The sequence below is a fragment of the Diabrotica virgifera genome, chromosome 6 (assembly GCF_917563875.1).
Source record: "Diabrotica virgifera virgifera chromosome 6, PGI_DIABVI_V3a".
In the NCBI taxonomy this organism is placed as follows: domain Eukaryota; kingdom Metazoa; phylum Arthropoda; class Insecta; order Coleoptera; family Chrysomelidae; genus Diabrotica; species Diabrotica virgifera.
Window position 1 is genome coordinate 105,080,437 of NC_065448.1, and position 23,618 is coordinate 105,104,054.

Here is a 23,618-nt window from a genome sequence, read left to right on the forward strand (position 1 = left end):
TGCCTAGTGCGGCAAATTATGAGAGGGCGGCAAAAATACTGTACAAAAAATATTCGTATATTAAAATTAAAATCGAATAACATTTAAGTACATCACATCCATCAATGGAATATAAGTGGGCATTCATTTCTAGAAAACAAATTACATTTTCTTAACACTACTCCTTCAAAAAGGCCAGAAGTCGTAAATTTAGGGATTATTGAGCCGTCGACAGCACCGCAAAAGCGGCGGGCGCACTGTTCTATAATTTTTTTAAACTGAATCCTTTTGGGTTATTCGTGATTGAAAATTTGTCATTTTCATTGAGAAATGTCGCCTTTTTGGACGTTTTTTTGTGAATACCTTAAAAATTATGCATCTAACGAAAAAAACTATATATAAAACATTTTTGTAGCTTATGAAAAATCAAAGAGATTCGTTCCTTCATCAGTCTTCTAGTGATAACATAAAAAGAGATATGGTAGGTGAAAAGAAATTTTTTTTGTGCATGCTCAAATGGGTGTGTTCAACTTAATAATAGACAAATGGTCGGTTTTAAGGGTATAATGCTATCGATATCTTTTGTAAGTACTGCCTGAAAAGACCTTTAAAACGACCGCACTGTTAAATTTCGATTACATTCAAACTAAGCGAGAAATGGTGCAACAAAAAAGGATGACTAATTTATTTTAAGATAAAATGCGAAGTATATATATTTTAACCCCTCATCCACCAGATTTAAATGCATCGTTTTGCTTCTACAATACCTTTTACTATAGCGTTATTTCTATGTTATACAAGTTGGACGGGTTTAAAATGTATGGTTTTTGTAAAAAAATAAGATCAAACATAGAGAGCATTTTTAAATTTTTTAAAAATTTTCCTTTTTCTCCATGTAACTCGAAAATGATAATGGGATACAGTAATGAAAGAAAAATAAAATTGTCATCTAAAAGAAAACCTACATTTTTGTAAGGTATTTTTTACGTATCTCTATCACTTTCGAATTACATGGAGAAAAAGGAAGATTTTTAAGAAAATTTAAAAATGCGCTCTATAATTTGATCTTATTCTTTTCAAAAACCATTTATTTTAAAACCGTCCAACTTTTTGAATATAGAAATAACACTATAGTAGAAGGTAGTCTAAAAGAAAAACGATGCATTTAAATTCTGGTGGATGAGGGGTTAAATATACTTTTCATTTTTCCTTAAAATACTTAGTCATAAGTTCTTTTGCACCATATCTAGCTTAGTTTGAATGTAACCGACATTTAACAGTTCTCGTTTTAAAGGTCTTTTCAAGCACTACACAAGGCATTCGTAGCATTATACCCCTAAAATCGACAATTTCTTTGTTATTTTAAGTTGAATACACCGATTTGAGCATGCACCAAAAAAATCTTTTTTCATATACCATCTCTTTTTTTTATTAAAACTAGAAGATTTATGAAAAAATGAATCTTTCTGATTTTTCATAACCTACAAAAATGTTTTACATAGTTTTTTTCGTTAGATGCACAATTTTGATGGTATTCCCAAAAAAACAGCCTCCGAAAAATGTCATTTTTCAATGAAAATGGCAAATTTTTAACCACGAATAACTCAAAAAGTATTCAGTTTTCAAAAAAAATTATAAAACAGTTATTGCTTAGAATTAGGTTCTCTGGCCACTTCCGGTGTTAGTTTGATAAAAAAATTTCACCCCCGAGAACGGGTGGGAACCACCCCTAAGTTAAAAGCGTCATAGGATATAGCGTAGACTTTGTTTCTTGAGCTATTCCCTACTTACAGTGAAAATATCAAGTAAATTGATGCAGTAGGATAGAATTCGGAGCCAAATACCCTCACTGACTGCACTAATAGATACCTACATCATTCATACATGAACGCATTCACTTAAAGTTTCATTTGGATACCACAATAAAATCACCAATCACCAATAATTGACATATCTAAATATTTAAAGAAGAGTGGATTGAAAGATATTTTCCCTAATTTTGATATTGCTTTGCGCATTTATTTGCGCCTCCCAGTTGACAACCAACGTGTCCGCTGAAAGGTCATTTTCGAAAATGTCAAGAATTTAAAATAGTCATCAAAATAATTTCCGATCAAGTATGACGCAAGAACGTCTTAAAAATTTGTCGATTTTGTCCATAGAAAGTGACGTAACAAAGGCGATAAATTATGGCGACATTATAGATGATTTTTCCAAAGAAAAATCAAGAAAGAAATCTGATGTGATCGAACTGGAATGACAATTTTTATGTATACTCATTTAAATAAAAAAATCTGCTTGCAATTTTTTTTTCGCAAAAATGGTACATGCTTGAAGGGCGGCTACTAGAAAATTGCCTAGGGCGTCAATTGACCTAAACGCGGCCCTGTTAATATTATCAGCACAAAGGCAAACTACTTTTGAATCAATAGAGTACTTTTTAATACATTTTCAAACATGTTCTACTAAAAGATCAGATGTTTCACCCGGAAGTTTATCAAAAAATAAAAGTTTCACGTTGACCGTTGACACCTTCATTTTGCTTAAAATAACGAAAACATACCGGAGACAGTTTGATTGCGTTTCTGTTTAATCTATCAATTATAACCGTAATAAAATTTGCATCTTTGAAGTCTGCGAGTAATTTGTTAAATATGTTTTTTTAATATTTTTTTTAGTAAAGAAAAAATCCGGACATTTCTCATATCCGGACGCCAATCCGGACATGTCTTTCAAATCCGGACTGTCCGGATGAAATCCGGACGTATGGTAACCCTAAGCATGCAGCGCTGCTTTTAGAGTATTTCATTGCTTTGTTATTTACTGTATGACAAAAATAGAGTAAAATACGTTTGTCTTTTCTTATTACTTACTGGTTGTATTACATAATTAAATATTCTCGTATGCAACTTAAAATCCTGCTTCTGCTTATATGTGTTAGTTCATTTTTTTTTAAATAATCTCAGTTACTCAGTTGGTATGGCATGGTATTACCTACGGAAACCAAGGGAAGCAATGCTTCCCTTGCTTCCATGAACCGCACGCCCCTGTTTTTTGGCATATATATCATGCTAGTGACGTCATCCGTTTGGGCGTGATGCCGTAATCGACGATTCTTTAAATGAGAATATGGGTCGTGTGCTAGCTCAGTTGAAAGGTAAGTCAATTCACTATTCAATACTAATATAAACATTAACATAATTATTTTATAAAATACATTTATTAAAATCATATAAAAAAAATTAAAAATAAAATTTAACAAAATATAAGTACCTATTCATTAAATGAAATTAAATAAAATTATTTAAATTTAATAAAATTACAATATATACAATTAAATACAAAACGTTAAATAAAATAAATCGAATCGGATCAAATCGAAACTAATTGAATTGAATAGAATAGAATCGAATCTATACTTAAGAAGTAGGTATTCACTTCTGTCGGCGCTCCACAAAAGTACTACGCTCTTTTTTTTAATTAAATTAATGGCCACAAAAAGAAGAATGTGTGTAATGTATTTAATTAAAGATACTTACATTTTACTGCTGCCAGAAGAGAGATAAGAAATGTTTATTTACAAATAAAAATTGCTTTTTGCTTAAAAGCTGCCACGTACCTCAGCCTCTTGGCACACATGACAGTGTGAAATATTTAATTTAAGTGAAAAACGAAGGCAATGTTTATTTGTCAAATAAACATTTTATTTCTGTTTTCTGACAGTAGGTAATAATTAAAATGTATGTATTTTGAATTAAATAAATTACGCACATTTTGAACACCCTGTATAAATAATTATGTTAATGTTTACATTACTGAATAAAGAATTGAATTACCTTTCAAATGAGCTTGCACACGACCCCTAATTATTCTAATTAAAAAATCATCGATTGCGTGATTACGCCCAGACAGGGCTGCTTTATCCATTAGGCAATATATGCAGCTGCCTAGGGCGGCAAATTGTGAGAGGGCGGCACAGGGGCTTGAAATTTTGATTGAGGGGGGGGGGCAATCATTATATAATATACAATGCATTAATTAAATGATGTAATGATGAAAACTGAAAGTATTTTTTTGTAAATTTTAGTCATTTTTAGTTTCAGGGAAGGGGGCAACTGCCTCCCCTAATCCTATCAAATGACGCCCCTGGGGCGGCAAAAATACTGTACAAAAAAATATTTGTATTTAAAAATTAAAATCGAATAACAAATATGTATATTCATCATTCATCCATCAATGAAATAGAAGTGGGCGTTCGTTTCTAAATAAAAGAAATTGCATTCATATCAAAAATAAAACAAACATAGCATTCTGTTATCTTAAACCTAACACTATTCATCCAAAAAAACGGAAGTCATAAATTTGTGATTATTGGGCCGCCAGAAGCTCCGCAAAGACGGTGAATTGACTGATCACATCAATATTGCACATATTGTAGAAACTAAAGATTACCAGTAGAAAATCGAGTTACGAGTTGGGATTTTTAAACTGAATTATTACAAGGAGATAATATTCGTGTCGTCGCACTGATATAATACTCCAGCCAGGGAAATAAGCAAGAAATAGACCTAGGGCGGCAAATTATGAGAGGGCGGCAAAAATACTGTACAAAAAATATTCGTATATTAAAATTAAAATCGAATAACATTTAAGTACATCACATCCATCAATGGAATATAAGTGGGCATTCATTTCTAGAAAACAAATTACATTTTCTTAACACTACTCATTCAAAAAGGCCAGAAGTCGTAAATTTAGGGATTATTGAGCCGTCGACAGCACCGCAAAAGCGGCGGGCGCACTGTTCTATAATTTTTTAAACTGAATCCTTTTGGGTTATTCGTGATTGAAAATTTGTCATTTTCATTGAGAAATGTCGCCTTTTTGGACGTTTTTTTGCGAATACCTTAAAAATTATGCATCTAACGAAAAAAACTATATATAAAACATTTTTGTAGCTTATGAAAAATCAAAGAGATTCGTTCCTTCATCAGTCTTCTAGTGATAACATAAAAAGAGATATGGTAGGTGAAAAGAATTTTTTTTGTGCATGCTCAAATGGGTGTGTTCAACTTAATAATAGACAAATGGTCGGTTTTAAGGGTATAATGCTATCAATATCTTTTGTAAGTACTGCCTGAAAAGACCATTAAAACGACCGCACTGTTAAATTTCGATTACATTCAAACTAAGCGAGATATGGTGCAGCAAAAAAGGATGACTAATTTATTTTAAGATAAAATGCGAAGTATATATATTTTAACCCCTCATCCACCAGATTTAAATGCATCGTTTTGCTTCTACAATACCTTTTACTATAGCGTTATTTCTATGTTATACAAGTTGGACGGGTTTAAAATGTATGGTTTTTGTAAAAAAATAAGATCTTAGAGGCGTTTGAAATGTGGTGCTATCGACGTATGTTGAGGGTCTCATATTATATACACCACACAACTAATATAACTATTCTCCAGAGGCTAAGAAAAGACAAAGAAGTGGTTAACACCGTAAAGAACAGAAAATTGGCTTACTTCGGCCACATTATGCGTAATGAAAAATACCGACTGCTACAGTTGATTCTACAAGGCAAGATTGAGGGCAGGAGAGGCCCTGGACGTAGACGTATATCCTGGCTAGCCAATCTTAGAAAGTGGACTGGTCTAACGTCAACTGATCTATTTCGAGCTGTCGTAAATAGAATAAGATGGGTCAATGTGGTCGCCAACATCTCCAGAAGATAGGCACCTTTAGAAGAAGAAGACTATATAGAGAGAAAAATAATTCGGAGGATGGAAAGCCCACTAAACTTAGGTAATAATGAATTTAGAAAACTGATGAACCACAAAGTAAACGACCTTTTGAAAGGAGAAGACATCGTCAGATTTATCAAGGCATAGCGACTCAGATGGATGGGACATATAGAAAGGAGGAATCCAGAAGCAGTTAGCAAGAAAATTACCAAATTGAGACTTGTATCAGGCAAACCACGAGGAAGACCCAAAATCAGATGGGAGAACCCAGAACCAGGTAGTCGGGGAAATTAAGAAGATGGGAGTTAGAGAATGGGGAGAATAAGCAAAAACAGGAACGAATAGAGAAAAATTGTAGAAGGTGCCAAATCACACAATCAATTGTAAATCCAAAAATGTTAATGCGAACTGATTCCCGGCGGCAAATGAAGCGGAAAAGCCCAAAGAGGTAGATGCCATGATGATGATAAGTTTTTTTTTATAAATAAAGGACGTTGTGTATTATTAATCGAATATATTTACGTGCATTGATTATTATTTTATTTTTGTAATATGTGCTCTGATAATTATTATATATCAGAGTATCATAATGATTATTATGATACTCTGATAATTATAATTTAATATAGTATCTACAGTATACAGGATGGGCCAAAGAAAACAGTCCACTTTGCAGTAGTTATTAGATTTTAAGGAAATGACGAAACAGGTCGATTTTTGTTCTAAGGTGACACATTTTTACGATAAGTACATACATCTGTCATTTGTCAACCCCCTTCCTTCCACTTCCTCAGCCCCTTATTTTTAGTCACCCGAGCGTTACGGGGACCTATTGGGTGGTGAAGAGTAGGTCCTAAAACCAAAAAAAGTTAAGCAAAGTCTTCCATTTTAGTGGGGACTTTCTATTTTTAATTTAATTTTTCCATTTCCAACAATCGTTTTTTTAGAATATTCGAAAAAATGTCTCGAATAAAAGTTACTTATTTTTACGTAAGGAATCCAAATCTGTAATAAAATATGGGGGCTCCCATTTAAGATTTTAAAGTAACCCCACCCCACCTCCGTGGGGAGTCGTGTTTGGTGCCATTCGATAAATTTTTCAAATATGTATTGAATAAATGTATATTTCAGTATTTCGATCTGCTGTTCATTTCGCGAAATATCGCGGGATTCGTATTTAAAATTTTAAATTTACTCCCCACCCCTCTCCGTGGGAAGTCATGTTTGGTATCATTCGAGAGATTTTTGAAAAATATTGAGCACATTTTTTTTAATTTTTCGATCTGTCATTCATTTCTCGAAATATTCGCTTTTGTCTTGTGAAATTTTGGGACTCACCCATTTCCTTACGCTCCGCTCAAATCATCAGATTTTTTAAATATACACTGTTTTGCATGTATTTAACTTACCATATCTTAATCTGACGATTTCGATTTTCCTAGGGATAGATTTTTTTTCGGCACCCCCTTAACGAACTCCTCTGCATTAAAAGCCAATAGGTATATGGTAGAGGTACATTTTCAGGGTACAAGGTTTCTCCCCATGTAATAATATGACGCGCTCGAGTAACTACAACAATCCCCGCTTGGGCTCCCCTACCATATCGTCTTTGCAGCAACAGTCTTAATTCATTTAAAGTACAACATCTATTAAAAAAGTAACCTAACGTCTGTGGTTTGCTAACATGCAATTTTTTCTGTCACGTCACATTTACGTTTGATGTGACCGAAAAAATGACATATTAGCAAACCATAGGCGTTACGTTTCATTTTTAAGAGGTGTTGTAGTTCAAATGAATTAATAGTTTTTTTTGGCAAACACGGTGCAAATATCGAAAAAAATCTTGGCCGGTCATTATGTCTGAATACTTAATATAAATGCCTTTCTAATGATGTGCCGCACATAGTATATTCCCTATCTAAAAATAAGGGGCTAGGGAAGTGGAAGGGAGGGGGTTGACAAATGACATATTACAGATGTATGTATCGTAAAAATATGTCCCCCTTAGAAAAAAAATCGACCTGTTTAGTCATTTCCTTAAAATCTAATAACTACTGCCAAATATCCAGGTGGACTGTTTTCTTGGCCCACCCTGTAGGTATAGAAAATAAATAACACATTATAACAATAACTAATACAACTTTATTTTTGGTTGCAGGAAGTTTCCTTCTCCTGAGGCCTACTCTCAAGGCAACAGAATTCCACGTGCATAGTCCCCCTTTTGCACCCACGGTTTCGTCTTGCAAATTTGCAGTTTCCATTTATCAAGAAAAAATGGAAGGTGGTATGCTCCGTATCGTCGGAAGCAAAGCAGAGGAGAACACGCAGTGGTTACTGAAAAGTATTGATGGAGATAACAGCAAGCGGTGGCGCAGATATGAAATGTCAGTGGGGAAGATATCCAAAAATTTTACAATTATTTTAGAAGCTGTTCCTTCCGATAATTTAGAGGAAGGTGCTGTTGTGGCGTTTGATAATATTCAACTATTTCAATGTTACCATAAAAATGATGATTCGTGTTCATCACTTCAATATAAATGTAAAGCAACGAAAATTTGTATTAACAGCACTAGTATTTGTGATATTACTAAAGATTGTATGCTTGGCGACGATGAAGCACAGAATTGCGGTAAGTTTTAAATTATTTACTAGATTTTATGCACTAAAGCCTCGGTTTCCTCGAAAGCGGCACCGACAAACTGCGATCGTAACACTGCGATGAATGACGTCATAAAAAACTGTACCACGCAAAATAATAGCGGTGGTTTCCAAGGATGCGTTGGAAGCCACCGCTTGCTGAGTTTGCACATTCCATTGCCGCAGTGAAGAACCTTGAATTTTTCACCGTAATTTGACCTAATTCATCGCAGTGTTACGGCCGCAGCACGTCGCAGTTTAGTTTGTCGGTGCCGCTTTCGAGGAAACCCAGGCTTAATAGTTAGGGATGGTGGTTGTTGAGAAAAGCACCGGTTTTCGGTTATATCGGATTTTTTTACTTACGGTTTAACCTGGCGGTTATAACCGATAGATAAAACCGGTTAGTCTAAAAACAGGTATTCGGGTTTTTCATTAATAGCCTATAGCCCGATCAAAGAACAATATGACCCCAAAAAAAAATAAAGGAAGGCTGAAAATTTGGGAATAGGTAGTTGAAATTGTCTATTATTATATAAGAAAAAGTTTACAATTCTACATCTTCTCCATTTTTCAAAAATTGGAGGGGAATGCCCCCCTCTCGAAGGTGAAAAATATACATTCAAAATAAGTCCGGAATTGGATAAAATGACTAATTCTAAACAACTTTTGTTCTATAGAGTTTTTTCCCTAAGTCAATACTTTTCGAGTTATTTGCAAGTGAATATGTTCATTTTGAACAGAAAAAACATGTTTTTGGACGGTTTTTCAGAAATAACTCAAAAAATAACTATTTGAGCGAAAAAAATATTCTTAGCAAAAATATAGCTTATAAAAAAACTGAAAAAAGATGGTGAATGCTTGAGGTCTGTAGACCCAGTAGAAGCAGAGTTGTAGCTAATGAAAAGTAGGTTCTTTTTCATCAAATTCCAAATCGAATATTTCAATGTGAAATAACCCAAAAACTTTTCGGGGAAAATTCATTTCAACTTTTTTAAAGTGTTTAAAAAAAGGTTTATTTTTGTTTTTTAAAAAAACTTTTAACATTAAAAGTAAGTCAGTTACGCTCAAAATATTGTTAGTCCCTTTTATTTTTTGGTAAAAAAATCGCGAAAATCACCCCCTAATTAGCAACACAAATAAATTTTATCATTACCACTTCACAAGTTACTTTGCTTATGTATTTTTTATATGATCTGTAAGTTTCATCGGTTCAAAGTGCTTATTTTTGAAAAAGCTAAAGTTAAAATTGCTTGAACGAGTAACTAATCACGAGTTTAGGCAAATTTTGAACAGCCATAGCATAACCAATTTTGTTCTAACAAGAAAACAAAAAAGCACAAATATTCAGAAAAGCAAAACGTACGTTTTATTACTGTTTAAGATTTTTGATATTACTTATAATTTTTAAGTTAATTTCATGAACAATTCCATTTTTTTCAAAATAAAAAAAAATGTTTTATTTTAAACCCAATTCTTTTCAAAAATGAGCACTTTGAACCAATAAAACTTATAGATAATACAAAAAATACATAAATAGAGTAAACTGGTGAAGCGTTGATGATTAATTTTATTTTTTGAACATAATTAAAGGGTGATTTTCGCGATTTTTGTACCAAATAATTAAAGGGACCAACAATATTTTGAGCGGAACTCACTTATTTTTAATATTAGAAGTTTTTTTAAAAAACAAAAATAAACCTTTTTTTAAACACTTTAAAAAAGTTATAATGAATTTTCCCCGAAAAGTGCTCTGTTTTTTGGTTATTTCACATTGAAATATTCGATTTGGAACTTGACGAAGAGAAACCTACTTTTCATTAGCTGCAACTCTGCTTCTGCTAGGTCTGCAGACCTTAAGCGTACACCATTTTTTTCAGTTTTTTATAAGCTATATTTTTACTTAGAATATTTTTTTCGCTAGAATACTTACTTTTTGAGTTATCTGCGAAAAACCGTCCAAAAACATGTGTTTTTTTTTTCGTTAAAAATTAATATATTCACTCGTAAATAACTCGAAAAGTATTGACTTAGTGAAAAAACTCTATAGAACAAAAGTTGCTTAGAATTAGTCATTTTATTAAATACCGGACTTATTTTGAACGTATATTTTTTCACTCCTGAGAAAATATTTTCACCCCGTATTTTCCAATTATTGTAAAATGGAGGGGATGTAGAATTGTAAACTTTTTCTTATATAATAATAGACAATTTCAACTACCTATTCCCAAATTTTCATCCTTCCTTTATTTTTTTGGAGGTTCTCGTAAAATTTTGTGTTCCCTGATGGGGCTACTATAAATACCGATTAGGTAACAAAGTTATATTTACATTGCACTTTTGTTTCCGATACTTCGTTCCAATCGGTGTCAATATTATCGATACTATTGAAAGAATACATCGATACCAAGATAATCAATCGATGTAGGTATACACGGTTCAGGATTGATCGATATATAAACGCTTGTAACAGGGTATAACTGGATTCATTTCTCATTCTTCTTCTAGTGAGACTAACGAAGGTTGGCTATAACTATTGCAAATTCGTCTGCATCTTCCGCTTTTCTGAAAAGCGTTTATTTCTCAAAGCCCCATCATTTCTGATAATTTGTCCGAAATATTTTATCTTTCGAGATTCGATATGGTGGTCTCGGTTGTTTTTCAGTCTTCTGAGGACCTCCTCGTTTATGACTCGTTAGCCCACGAGATCTTAATTCTTTTTGGATATAGAAACAAACATATTTCCAATGTTCTGCACGTACGTAAACACCGCAAAAATGGGCAGAAAAGACGTAGTATTGTCCTGTTCATGAGCATTTTTCAGTGCGTAACAAATGATAGGAAAAAGGGTAAGTCCGTGATAATACACATTTATGACATTTATTCTAATATGACATTTTAGTTAAATCTGACAGTTGTCACATTTTATTTTCACTTTGGAATAAAAACAAATCAAATGTGTTTCTTGCATTTATAAAATGGTATTTTCTTTGATTTGTATAGTCTTATAAATTATACAGATTATATTTGTAATATTATTATCTAATTAAAAAAAAATTATTTTTTTTATTATGGCGCCATCTATCTACAACTAGAATAACAAGGATAAATGTTATAAATGTCACCGACGAAATTGAATCACCGACGTGCCTTTTTTCTGTCACATACAATTTAATGCGTTAGAAAGAAATCGAAAAACTGTGACGCACTGAAAGATGATCATGAGAAAAAGAATATCGCCGCATTATTACTATTATTACAGAGAACGAGGTTGTGGCTCTTGAAGAAGGCCCTTATACGTTGAAGGTGCAGCGCTGGATAAAGGGGCGGGCGAGCCGGGCGACCGCCCTGGGCGCCAACTTTTGGGGGGCGCGAAATTTTGAGAGATGCCGATATATAAATAAAATATTTTTTACAATCATTATTTTTTTAGACTTTATAGATTATCTTTGGGCTAAGATTATTCCTAAGACAATTATTGAATAATTGTAATACAAAAACTATTCTCCTCACAAAATCTACCTCACAAAAACAGAAATTCTCTAATAAAAATAATGCAACCTAAAAATTGTTATGGCTTTTAAAGGTTATTTGTCAGGTACCTATCACTTTTATGGTAACAATGTTAAACGAGCACCACACTCTCGGCGAAGGAAATTCAGCAAAGTTGACCGAAATCCAAGTACCCATCACTACACACTCGTTCAACTTCGCGAGGAACACATATTTAACTTCGTTAAAGCTTATGTAATTAAATATTAAAATATTTTAACAAATAAATTATATTATTTCGAATTGTGGTAACAATTGTGCTGTTCACAATTTTCAATCTTTTTTTTTCAAATTTACGATAATAGTTGGTTCTAAATTAAGTAGTTCGGAAATGTCCCAGCTAGTACTTGAACCACTTCAGAAAGTACCTGGTAACCAACCACTATTTATTTCCATGGATGCTTTAAATTTTTGGAAAATTTCCTTCCCAACATGTATTATTTTAATTAATGTAGTGTCTAACAATGATAATCTGGAAGATTCTAATAATTGGGTAGTAATTTTCTAAACAGAACTATAGTTTGATTTTATAAATGGCAATGAACTGTATATTTTCGTCATTTTTAAAGCACAATAATTTATTCATAATTACAAAAATATGGTTTTCACGGCTTATTTTACAAAAAAAGCGAAATGGACCGTCAAAATAAAAATTTTTACCTAGAGATATAAACTGACAGATTTTGGAATCCTTATATCAAGGAGAAAACGTGACAAAATTTACAAGTCGGTATCTTTTATTAGTTAGTACATTCCGATACCAAAAATTTGAATACCTACGAAGAGATTAAAAACATAAACAAATGTTGAGATTTCCAAGCTATTTGTTACCTGAATATAAAAAGATATGTATAGTTAAAAATCAAAATTTTAAATCATATGCACTTTATGCACACTTATATAAAAATATGCAAGATTTGAAAGTTTTGCATTTTTTATGCATAATATGCAAAATATGCAATTTGCATATTTGCCTAAGTCTACTGATGAGTAACTGATTAAAGTGGTTTTTGTACTAGGAGAGTATAACAAAAATGTGCTACTAGCAATAAGAATTTTTCATCGGCAATTCCTTGATAAACAAAAAACAAGAAGAGAAGCTTTTGAAAGTATACTAAAACGGTTTCAACGGACTGGATACTTAAATTACGAGAAACCTGATCGAATAAAAACTATTGTAAGTGAATAAAATGGATTAAATATGTAATCCTTAGCCCAGCCGCACACCAAAGAAACATGAAACGAAAAACATGAAACATGAAACGAAAAACATGTTTCATGAACCTAAAACACTGCTAAACAAATCTCAAAGTCCTCCTACCAATGAAACGAGTGTGATTAATGCTCATGACACATTTTTATTTTCGGAGAGTTTCATAAATGGCCGGACGTTTATTTGTTTAGCACTGTTTTATTTCCATGAAACGTAATTTACGTTTCATGTTTCTTTGGTGTGCGGCTGGGCTTAGTGTAACTGAGGATCTGCATATTAGGAAAAACGGTCTTATAATATAACTGTGTAGACCTAAACCGTTGAAATCGTTTTAGTGTACTTTCAAAAGTTTCTCTTCTTGGTTTTCGTCTATAGGGAATTGCTGATGAAAAATTCTTATTGCTAGTAGCAAATTTTTGTTATGCTCTCCTAGCACAAAAACCATTTTGATCAGTTACTCATCAGTTACTCATTAGAGAAATTCATATTAGTAATGATAACAAAGCAACTGGAAATATAAAAAAGTATAATGTCAAATGTTTTAGCAAATTTATTGTTATAGCCAACTAGGTAGAATCTTGTATGTTTTTATTAATATTTTACGCACCAACAATCTTAACTACGTAGGCATTTGGATATCTCATCCAAAATTAATAAATTAAGGATTAGTCTAGATTAATATCTACTTTTTTTTCGAAAATTCATTTGTGATTGAATATTTGCACAGCCAATAATAAAATTTCACGTAATTTTTATTGCAATTAATGTTTGGAATAAAGAATCACGAATAACTCAAAAATTAAAGCACTTAGGTATAGGGAATGCTTAAGAAATAAAAAAGTACCATAAAATATCATTTCATCAGAATACTAAAATACATTTAAGTAATTATTAAATACATTATTAAATACATTAATACTAAATTTCATTTAAGAAAACTCAGAAAATACTCATTCCGAGTTTTGACCAACCCTGTACATTAATATTAAACTTTTCGCTATATTATTAATGTCTAACAATAGTAGACTATATTAAAAATCGTTTGACCATAAATAGAAACTTTGATGTCAAATCACTACAATTCTACAGGGTGTGAATATAGCTACGAAATTAACAATAAAACGTAATTATCTTTTAAACTACCTCGTATAATATTACAAAACCCTACATTTTAAGAAAGAAGACATCGAGGAAAATCCAAATATACATAGTGTTCTATTTAAAAAACATAAGTTTGTGTCACCCTGCCAATACAAGTGACCCTGTATATCTAAAAATATTTTTAAATTATGGTCTTATCCATGCCCCAACTTTTATCTAAATAACTTTTTTCGTATCTCTTACGACAAACGAGTAATTGGACTTTGTCACACTAATGCCCCACCCTGTATATTAAATTTTGAAATTAATAATTATTATTTATCATACTTTAAAAAATAATCTTATTATCTTTAAATTAGCTAAATTAAGATATATATTTTTAAAACTACACAACGACATACGATGTGGATGTCGAAACGTTAGCAACATTTTTGTTTAATTTATTAATATTTTGTATTTTGACAGCGACATCTCATGTCTATCTGATCAAGATTATTTTGTTCAAGTTAAATTGTGGCTTATTTCCCAATTAGAATAGTTAATTACAAAAATGCCATAAAGAAATAGTTTCAGAACAATATGTTTTAAACTAAGTATCAATGTCTGATAGTCATTGATTAATAATAGTATTTGGTTTTCTATGTAATGTCTTGACGAAATTTATAAATAATTTCAAAATGTCTGTATTAGTCATAATAAATCCCCCATAATATACTTTTTTAAGATGAGGTTGTTGAATAGCTTCAAGAACATAAAAATATACAGATTGATACATTTGACGTATCCCAGAATTTTTTATAATTTTCTTAAATAAGGACACAAACAGTTTTCTTCCATAAGTGGTTTCCATATTTTATAATTTTAAAATTTCACCCTGTATTCCTCAAAATACACTATACATGATATAGTTTGTTGAAATCAGATTGTTAAGTAGCTTAAAATATAAAAATATACAGGGTGTTCCATTAAAAACAAAGCTCATGGACCCTGCTAGGCTTGCATGAATCACTCTGTATATTTAAATTTATGTTTAAAAAGTGCACATTTATATATAAAACTCGACGGGTCTCAGCGTTTTTTATAATTTTTTGAAACAAGGACAGAAATAATGTTATTCCATAAGTGCCTTCCACACTGTATATTTGCTATTATGTTTTAATACACCGTTGATCAAACTGATGATATCTAATAACATCATCCTATTTTTCAGATCAAATGCCTTTCGGAGCTCGATGCAACTTCGAGGACGATTGGTGCGGTTGGCAAAATGTTGACGTTAAGGTTTTGGAATGGATCCGGCATAACGGATCGACACCTACAAATTTCACAGGGCCCAATTACGATCATACGTATAAAAATAGTACTGGCAAGTACCTCTATGTAAATATGTTGGCAGATAAAACCCAGTTTGCAACGTCTGCAACTATAAGAAGTGTCGACTTTAATCCACCACCACGAGTTCATGGCAATTCTTCGTCTAGATATTACAATTCGTGTGCTGTAAGTATTTATCTTTTTAAAATATAGAAATAGTATATTAAAGTATAAATGGATATTGAGGTCCTTAACCTTTAACTACACGCGCATCAAGTTATAACTAGAGACTGGAAAATATGCACTAAAAAATGTCTAAAATATGCATGCAATATGCATTTTAAAACAAGCTGAATATGCACAATTAACATGCAAATATGCATTTATATATGCACTTATTTTTATATGAATAATTTTATGGTTTACGTTAAATACATAAATAAATAAAAAATAATAAAAATAAATAAATAGGTTTGAATTTAAACCAAATTGTATTATTATTTCTTAATATATTTTTTTAACTTCAGGTTTTGTGACAAATAAAACGGCAAAATATTTTATTTTGACCACAAGATAAATAAGAGTACAATAAAATAAATGTACATATTTTTATTGTTACAATATTGATTCATATTTTCTAAACTAATATTATAAAAAGAGTACAATAAAACAAATTTACATATTTTTATTGTTACAATAAATAATCATATATTGATTCATATTTTCTAAACTAATATTATGTCTTCTATCTGTTAATATTTGTTTATAGGCAGAAAAAGATCTCTCAACGTCACAAGATGTAATTGGGGCATATTTAAACTTTGCTATTAGAGACGGATCCATATTAATATTTTCATCGAAGTTTCCAAAATTGATTATATTATTTATTGAACGCAATAAAGTGAAACCCTCATTTTTGTTTAAAACGTCATCAAGTTTATCTTTAATTTTTACTCCAATTTCCCCATTCAGATTTGTTATTTTCTGTTTAACCGAATCAACAATAGACATACTATTGTGAAGACATAAATTTTGAGCCTCTAATTTTGTAATTGAACTTTCAATGATATCGAAATTCGATTTTATATACAACAATTGATTTTTAATAGACTTTTCTTTAAAAATATTTTGACAGTTATCAATAGCGGTACAAGTCGGATCAAAACTTGAAATAACGCTTTTGATGTCGTCGTAGTGTTCAGATAAAAATATAGCACTTTTAAGCCAAGTTCCCCATCTGGTTAATACTGGTTCTGGTGGTAAAGGAATATCGGGAAGCATCTCCCTATATACCTGTACACGTAGTGGTGCTTTCAGAAATACTTTTTTTACATTATTTATTAAGGTGTTTACATTGGGAAATTCAATTCTAACTTTCTCTGCAACTCTGTTTAGGCCGTGCGCCAAACATGTACAGTGAATTAAATTAGGGAAAAAGATTTTAAGATTGGATGCAGCTTTCATCATATATGAGGCGGCATCACTAAGCATTAATAATATTTTTTCAAATGGTACTTGATCAGGTAAAAAAAAATTTGTTAGGGATTCGTTAACAAATCTAGCTATTGTAGCATAGTTTGTTTTTTCCAAACATTTTACACTAATTAAGTATGAGTTTTTAAAATCGCCAGAGTCGTTAAGAACTCCAACAATTAGATTCGCAATTTGTCGACCCTTTGTATCCGTTGTTTCGTCGACGGAAATCCAAAGATAATCGGCTTTTAACTGATTTTTAATACTCGTCATCACATCTTTGTAACATGCACTGACATATTTTTTCCGAAGAGTTGAAGAACTTGGTATTTGAGCTGGTTTATCTTTAATCTTGCAATAAGTTTTTAAAAAGTTTTGACACGATTTATGTTCTAACTTGTGCAGAGGGATATTGCAGTTCAAAAAAAAATGGCATAAATCCTTTGCAAAGGTTTCTTGCCCAACTGACGTATTCTGAATCTGCAAACTGTTCTGTAGAATCTGCTGGCGAGGTTTATTATCATTTTTTGATAGCTTAGTTTGGTGAAGTGAAGTTTTTATGTGTTGAACTACTTGGAATTTCTTTTGACATGGAATCTGGAATATAATGATAATGATGTTTTAGATGTTTTCGTAAATAGATACCTACATTAAAATGATCAAACTTTTTAAACCTCCCCCAATTTTTTTTTATTTCTCAAAGTGAAATTGAAATCATCAAACAATAAAGTACAGTCAGTGTACCGTAGTATACAGGGTGGGCCACTCTCAACACCTCGCTCTGTATAAGCCAAACCGTTGCGAACTTTAAAAAACAGTTTTTGAAGAAATGGGACGGTTTGTCATTTTAGAATAGACAGACACATAGATGTGCAAAGAAGTTTGATAAGTTTAAAAATCTATTGAAGTGGAGAACTTACCTTTTTATCACAAATGGTGCAAAACATACTTTCACTGTCGATAACTTTTAGATGATTGTTACTTCCAATCCAACTTCTGAGAAGACTTGATTTTTCCCTTGCTACTTTAGGCATTTTCACAATAATAATAAAATGATTTTTTTACACAGTATAGTCAATAACTTGCAATCACAAAAGTTGAATAATCGGCGATTGATTTAAGACTAACCATTCATAAAATAAAATAATCTATCCTACCCTTAAAACAGTGTTGCCAACTCGACCAATATAGTATTTGCCAAACCTCACAAGAATGATGGAATGATCAGTTCAACAGTAGGTATTCCATTATCAACTAATAAAAAATCCCTATAGCAAGCATAACCCAGTACAGATAAATTATTTGTTTTAAAAAATGCTGAAACATGATCCTGTAGTTAATAGTAATCTCATGGTCCACAGACATAAGTACTAATATAAACATTATTGAAGGCGAAGGGATTTGCTGATGTAGGTGTGTATGTGTGAATGGTTAAACATTTTTTGTTAGGAATCAGATTTGACTCACTGATATCAGTTTCAAGTTCCTGTGAGAGAGTTCCTAAGTTGTTTTAGTAATTGTAAGGCCAACATAAAAATTTGTTCTGAATTAGAAGATTTTCGATTTTTACTAAATAATTTTTATATTATTTAATATGCTAGAAAATATGCTATATGCTAAACAAGAAATAAATAAGCTAAACAACACAAAAATATGCCAAATCTAGCATAAAATAAGCTAAATTGGCAACGCTGCCTTAAAATTTCGTTTTGGTTGGTTTTCCCAGAATAATTCATAGTTGGCCGACACCAGCAGAAAGTACAGGTAATATTTGTAATGTTATTCAAAATATAATCGGTATTTACTTAGGTAATTTGTAAATTCTGAGAAGTCTATAAATCTTAAATATCCGGATAATGATACCTGCAGCTATAAATAACGCCCATTATGTTTATGGGTACAACAACAAAGGAGCTTAACAGCAAAATATTTACTTTCACATTTTATTTTAATGGATGTTGATGTTACTAATATATACCTTATTTTTAAATGGGGTAGAGTAAATTCCCATCAAAATATGCATTTATATGCTCTTAAATCTCCAAATATGCAAGGCATATGCATTTATGAAAAACATGAGAAATATGCAGCATATATATGCATATGCATTTTGCATATAATCCAGTCTTTAGTTATAACATAAGTACACGCGTGGCGTACTTTATACACCACTTAAAAACAGCGGTTTTGTTTTATTTGTTAAAAAATTCACTTAGTTGTTTGTTATAAACCTTATTCGGTATCAGTGAATGCTTGGAGTTTTTTCTCAGTAAGTCAATTGGAATTTCTAACTGGAACATGATCCCTTGAAAAATAAAATTACCTACTAATAAAAAAATTTTTGAAATATGATTTTTTACATGAGAAAAAGTATTGTCTATAAAGAAAAATATATTTTGAGCCATAACGACTAAAAAAACAATTTAAATATGTACTTACATTACTACAATCGTGGCGTGTATTGTACACCACCGAAAACAACAAATAATAAACTGGTAATTACGGCTTTCTCAGAACGCCGATTCTAACGAAACTAAAAGCAATTGTAAAGCACATTCCAGTGATAGCTCAGATAGATAAACACGGTTAAAAATTAAATTTTTAAATATATTTACAGTAGAATTCTTATATCTGGCGTACAAAATACGCCAGCGCGTGTAGTTAAAGGTTAAAACACGCGCGATTTTTCGAGCACGATGGCGCAGCCGGAGTGCTCGAAATAGAGCAAGTGTTTTAAAGTCCAGTTATTCACGAATACTTTACGATATTTTTTATTGGTACACTTTGAAATAATGTATTATCACTACAAAAAAAAATTGAAATAAGGGCTAATAATGTAAAATGGTTGAATTTGTAATGTACATCAGTATACCTTTCGTTGTTATGGAAATAAGAAAAAGAAAAATTAATTTGCAATCTGTCACATAAGATTAATTATTGTTATTACTGGTTGTATATTGATTAGGTCTGGATCCCGCGTATGAAAAAAAAGTTGATTAATAGCAAGCTGAAAATTTGTTAATAGCTTAAGGGTGTCTAGTCGGACAAACTTTGATATATGGGAACACTGGAACAGGGGAAGTTTTAATTTTGGAACAGGTTAAAAATTTGGAACGGTCAGGCCACGAAAACGTCACATGTATTTTGTCCGACAGAACTTCCAATTGATTTGTTACCCTTTCATTAAACTCTCATGCAAAAATCAGACTGCTATTTATCACCTGTCATAATTCCTGTCATTTGACATATTCTACGTGTTCCACTCATAATTCCCATTTGGTGATAGATAGCAGCCTGATTTTTACATGAGAGTTTAATGAAAGGGTAACAAAGCAATTGAAAGTTCTGTCGGACAAAATACATGTGACGTTTTCGTGGTGTGACCGTTCCAAATTTTTAACCTGTTCCACAATTAAAACTTCCCCTGTTCCAGTGTTCCTATATATCAAAGTTTGTCCGACTAGACACCCTTAAGCTATTAACAAATTTTCAGCTTGCTATTAATCAACTTTTTTTTCATACGCGTGATCCGGGATCCAGACCTAGATGTAAGATGAGTTCTATGTAACATTGATTACTTTAATAGTAAAGCAGAATAGCCATTAATACCGAAAAAATCGGAAGAATAAATAAAGACTTAAGATTTTGAAACATTTGTTAGTAATATTTTATTCATAATATAACGTGACTACTGTAATTACTTATAATTACAATAAAACTAGCGGTTCGTATTTATATACGACTTTATTTATATAACTGTACAGACGAATTTATATTATACACTAAACCTATTTACAAATCTGCCGTATTTATATATGCGATAAAGTTATAATGGAACATTCCAGAAATATCCGCGCCCATCTCGATATCTCCCATCTCTATACCAGTCGGTCCATTTGTCTGTCAGCACGCCCACGTGATTTACCTTCCAGAATTCTCGGGATTCTCGCCGCGAAGATTAGATTACGTCATTCTCTTGTTGTTTACTATTACGGGCACCGATCAAGAGTTTTCTTTCGTTACACTGCTCCCCTCTTAAGATCTGAGCGTCCCGATCAGCAACTCTACATGAAGGCCCAGGATGGCGGAATCTACACGACTCTCCAGCTCTGCATACACCCTTCAAGAAGAAATAACAGTCCACTGTCTTTGAAGGGTACGACATCTTCGGGTTCATGCAACACACAGTGATTTGTACGCCAGTTTCTCTGAAGACCACTTCAAGCATGCTTCTTACAATCTTCCAATCCAGATTTTCTACTGCATGGCCTATTTTTGGTAAAGCCAAATCTTTGATGTCATAATTACACACGATTTTCTTCAAATTAGCTAGAGCACGCCATATGTTCTCGTAGCTTGGCGTGTCCATATAAGACTTCCTGGTCACCATATACAGCAAAGATCGAGGACCATCTTCCAATCGCAGTACTCTTCCAATTTTAGGTTGTTAATTTCTTAACTCGTCCAGGCGGCCGAACTTTCTATTGAATACGGACGAGATTCCTTTAGTCATCTCGAGGTCTTGGGCAACACAGTGGGCTAGAGAGACGTTTTCTGGAACACCAAACAGATCTTGCTGAACTTCTGTGGTCACGCCGCGCGCCGAATCTAGCACTCTTTCTTTCTGCGTAATTTGACATAAATTCCTTAAAACTTGGCTGTGCGGCATCTTTCATCTCCTGTTGGAGGACGGCTTAAGTAAGTAAGTAAGTATTGTAGATTTTTACAAGAAGATCTAAGTTGTCTTCTTCTAAGAGTTATATAATTTCACTGTGAATGTTATCTGGAACAGGTGCTTTTTACCCCTTTTATGTTTTTAAGGCGTACTTTATTGCTGATGTTAGAATTGGTAAATTATTTTCAATGTTTATACTTTTGTTGATATCTTGTTGAAAAAGAGGTAGAGCTTAAATATTCACCTACTTCAACAATTCTCAATTTCTCTCTGTTTTTCCTGTGTATCCAATAAACGTTCAGAGATTTCATTGATCAAGTTTCTGAGATAGGCACTCAATAAGAAAGTAGTCACCGATGAGTATATAAATAAGAGAGATATATGTGGAGTAACGACTAAAGAATAAGTGTAGGCTGACAGACAAAATAATATTGCAGGAGTAATAAGTACTTAGTCCTTCGTTAATCTCATTAGTCCTTATTTAGTTTTATTATCTGATATTGTTCACAATATTTCAAACTGTATTTTCATTACCTACTCATTTTTATATAATAAATATACTTTCTTGCAGATTCGGTTTTATCTTCATAAGACTGGAAAACATAAAAGCGCTATTTTATTACAAATTACAGAACTCAGACCGCATGAAAACGTTTCCACAGAAATGTTATGGAGTTTCAATGACCATGGTGATCAATGGGTTAGACAAGTCATTATTTTACCAAATATTACTTATAGGTACGTATCAAGTTCATATCTAATACATATTAATATTGTTTTTAAGTAATTTAAGTTAAATTTGAGTGTTAGAGCGATCCAATATTGAAAAAGATAAAACTTGTTCAGAAGCACGATTTATCAGTTTCTGTGTTTAAGTCGGTAAACAGCACCGCATTATGTCGTCATTTCGGCCTCCCATAGTCTCATCAAAGTTCAGATTGCTGTGATGGTAGCCAATATATAGCCAATATATGTCATATGAGCACCACTTGGCAGTCTTTGTGTTTGAGTTGGTAAACAACACCACATTATGACATCATTTCGGCTTCCTAAAAACTAAATGTAACGCCTTTTTTTTATTAAAGAAAAGTTACCGCATCCACCAACAGGTTATTAGCAGCATTACTTGGTAAACAACGCTTAACAATGATTTTTAACAAATAAAAAATAACTAGATTTGATACAAAGTTTTGATTGAAATTAGATAGTTTAATAAGTATTTTACTGGACAGTTTTCTCCTAATAAAGCTGGTACGAGTGTTTGGTAATTGTTTATTGAACGTTCACTTTGATATTTTGGACACTATTCTGATGAGTGACGGTAAAACCAGTGGCGTAGCTGACAGGCCCGCAGGGCCTGCAAAACGTCGGGGCCCCTTACAGCCTTTAAACTTAATACTTCTATCTTTAAATTGGGGACCAAAACATATTTTCCTAATAAGCATCAAAATAGGGAATTTGGAAGGAAATAATTAAGCAGGTAATTGACGTAACTCTTACTGTTTTCGGGTACAATTTAGCGTTTCGTACTTTCGAGGACATGTTGGTAGTTTAGATGAAAGTGAATCCCAAAAAGGTAATTTTTGTTGGTGATTCTTTTACTAGCTAAATATGATCCTGTTTTAGCTAAATTAATCGATAAAAACAATAACATAAAAAAACACATTACTTGGGCCCCCAAATACAAAACGAAGTCATAAATTTGCTGGCTCAAGAAACTGAAAACGAATTGATTAATTAAAAAAAAATTTATTCAATAATTCTTGATACCACTCAAGATATTTCGAAACACGATCAGCTTAATTTTATTTTCCGGTACGTAACTTGCGATGAAAATAATTTATCTTCTAAAGCAGACGTTGTTGAAAGGTTTTTGGGATTTATTCGCATGTTAGACCAAAGTGCAGAAGGTCTTGTAAATGAAATT

At 32.1% G+C, this 23,618-nt stretch overlaps 1 protein-coding gene across 2 annotated transcripts in view; it reads left to right on the forward strand.

The window, feature by feature from the left end:
- The window catches only part of LOC114330435 (leukocyte tyrosine kinase receptor), a 366,482-nt gene that overhangs the window by 210,139 nt on the left and 132,725 nt on the right, over positions 1-23,618 (forward strand). For both annotated transcript variants that reach the window (XM_050652706.1, XM_050652707.1), the window contains exons 5-7: positions 7,888-8,358; positions 15,440-15,729; positions 22,263-22,429. In XM_050652706.1, coding sequence (XP_050508663.1) covers positions 7,888-8,358; positions 15,440-15,729; positions 22,263-22,429 — 928 coding nt within the window. The remainder of the gene's footprint in view (positions 1-7,887; positions 8,359-15,439; positions 15,730-22,262; positions 22,430-23,618) is intronic.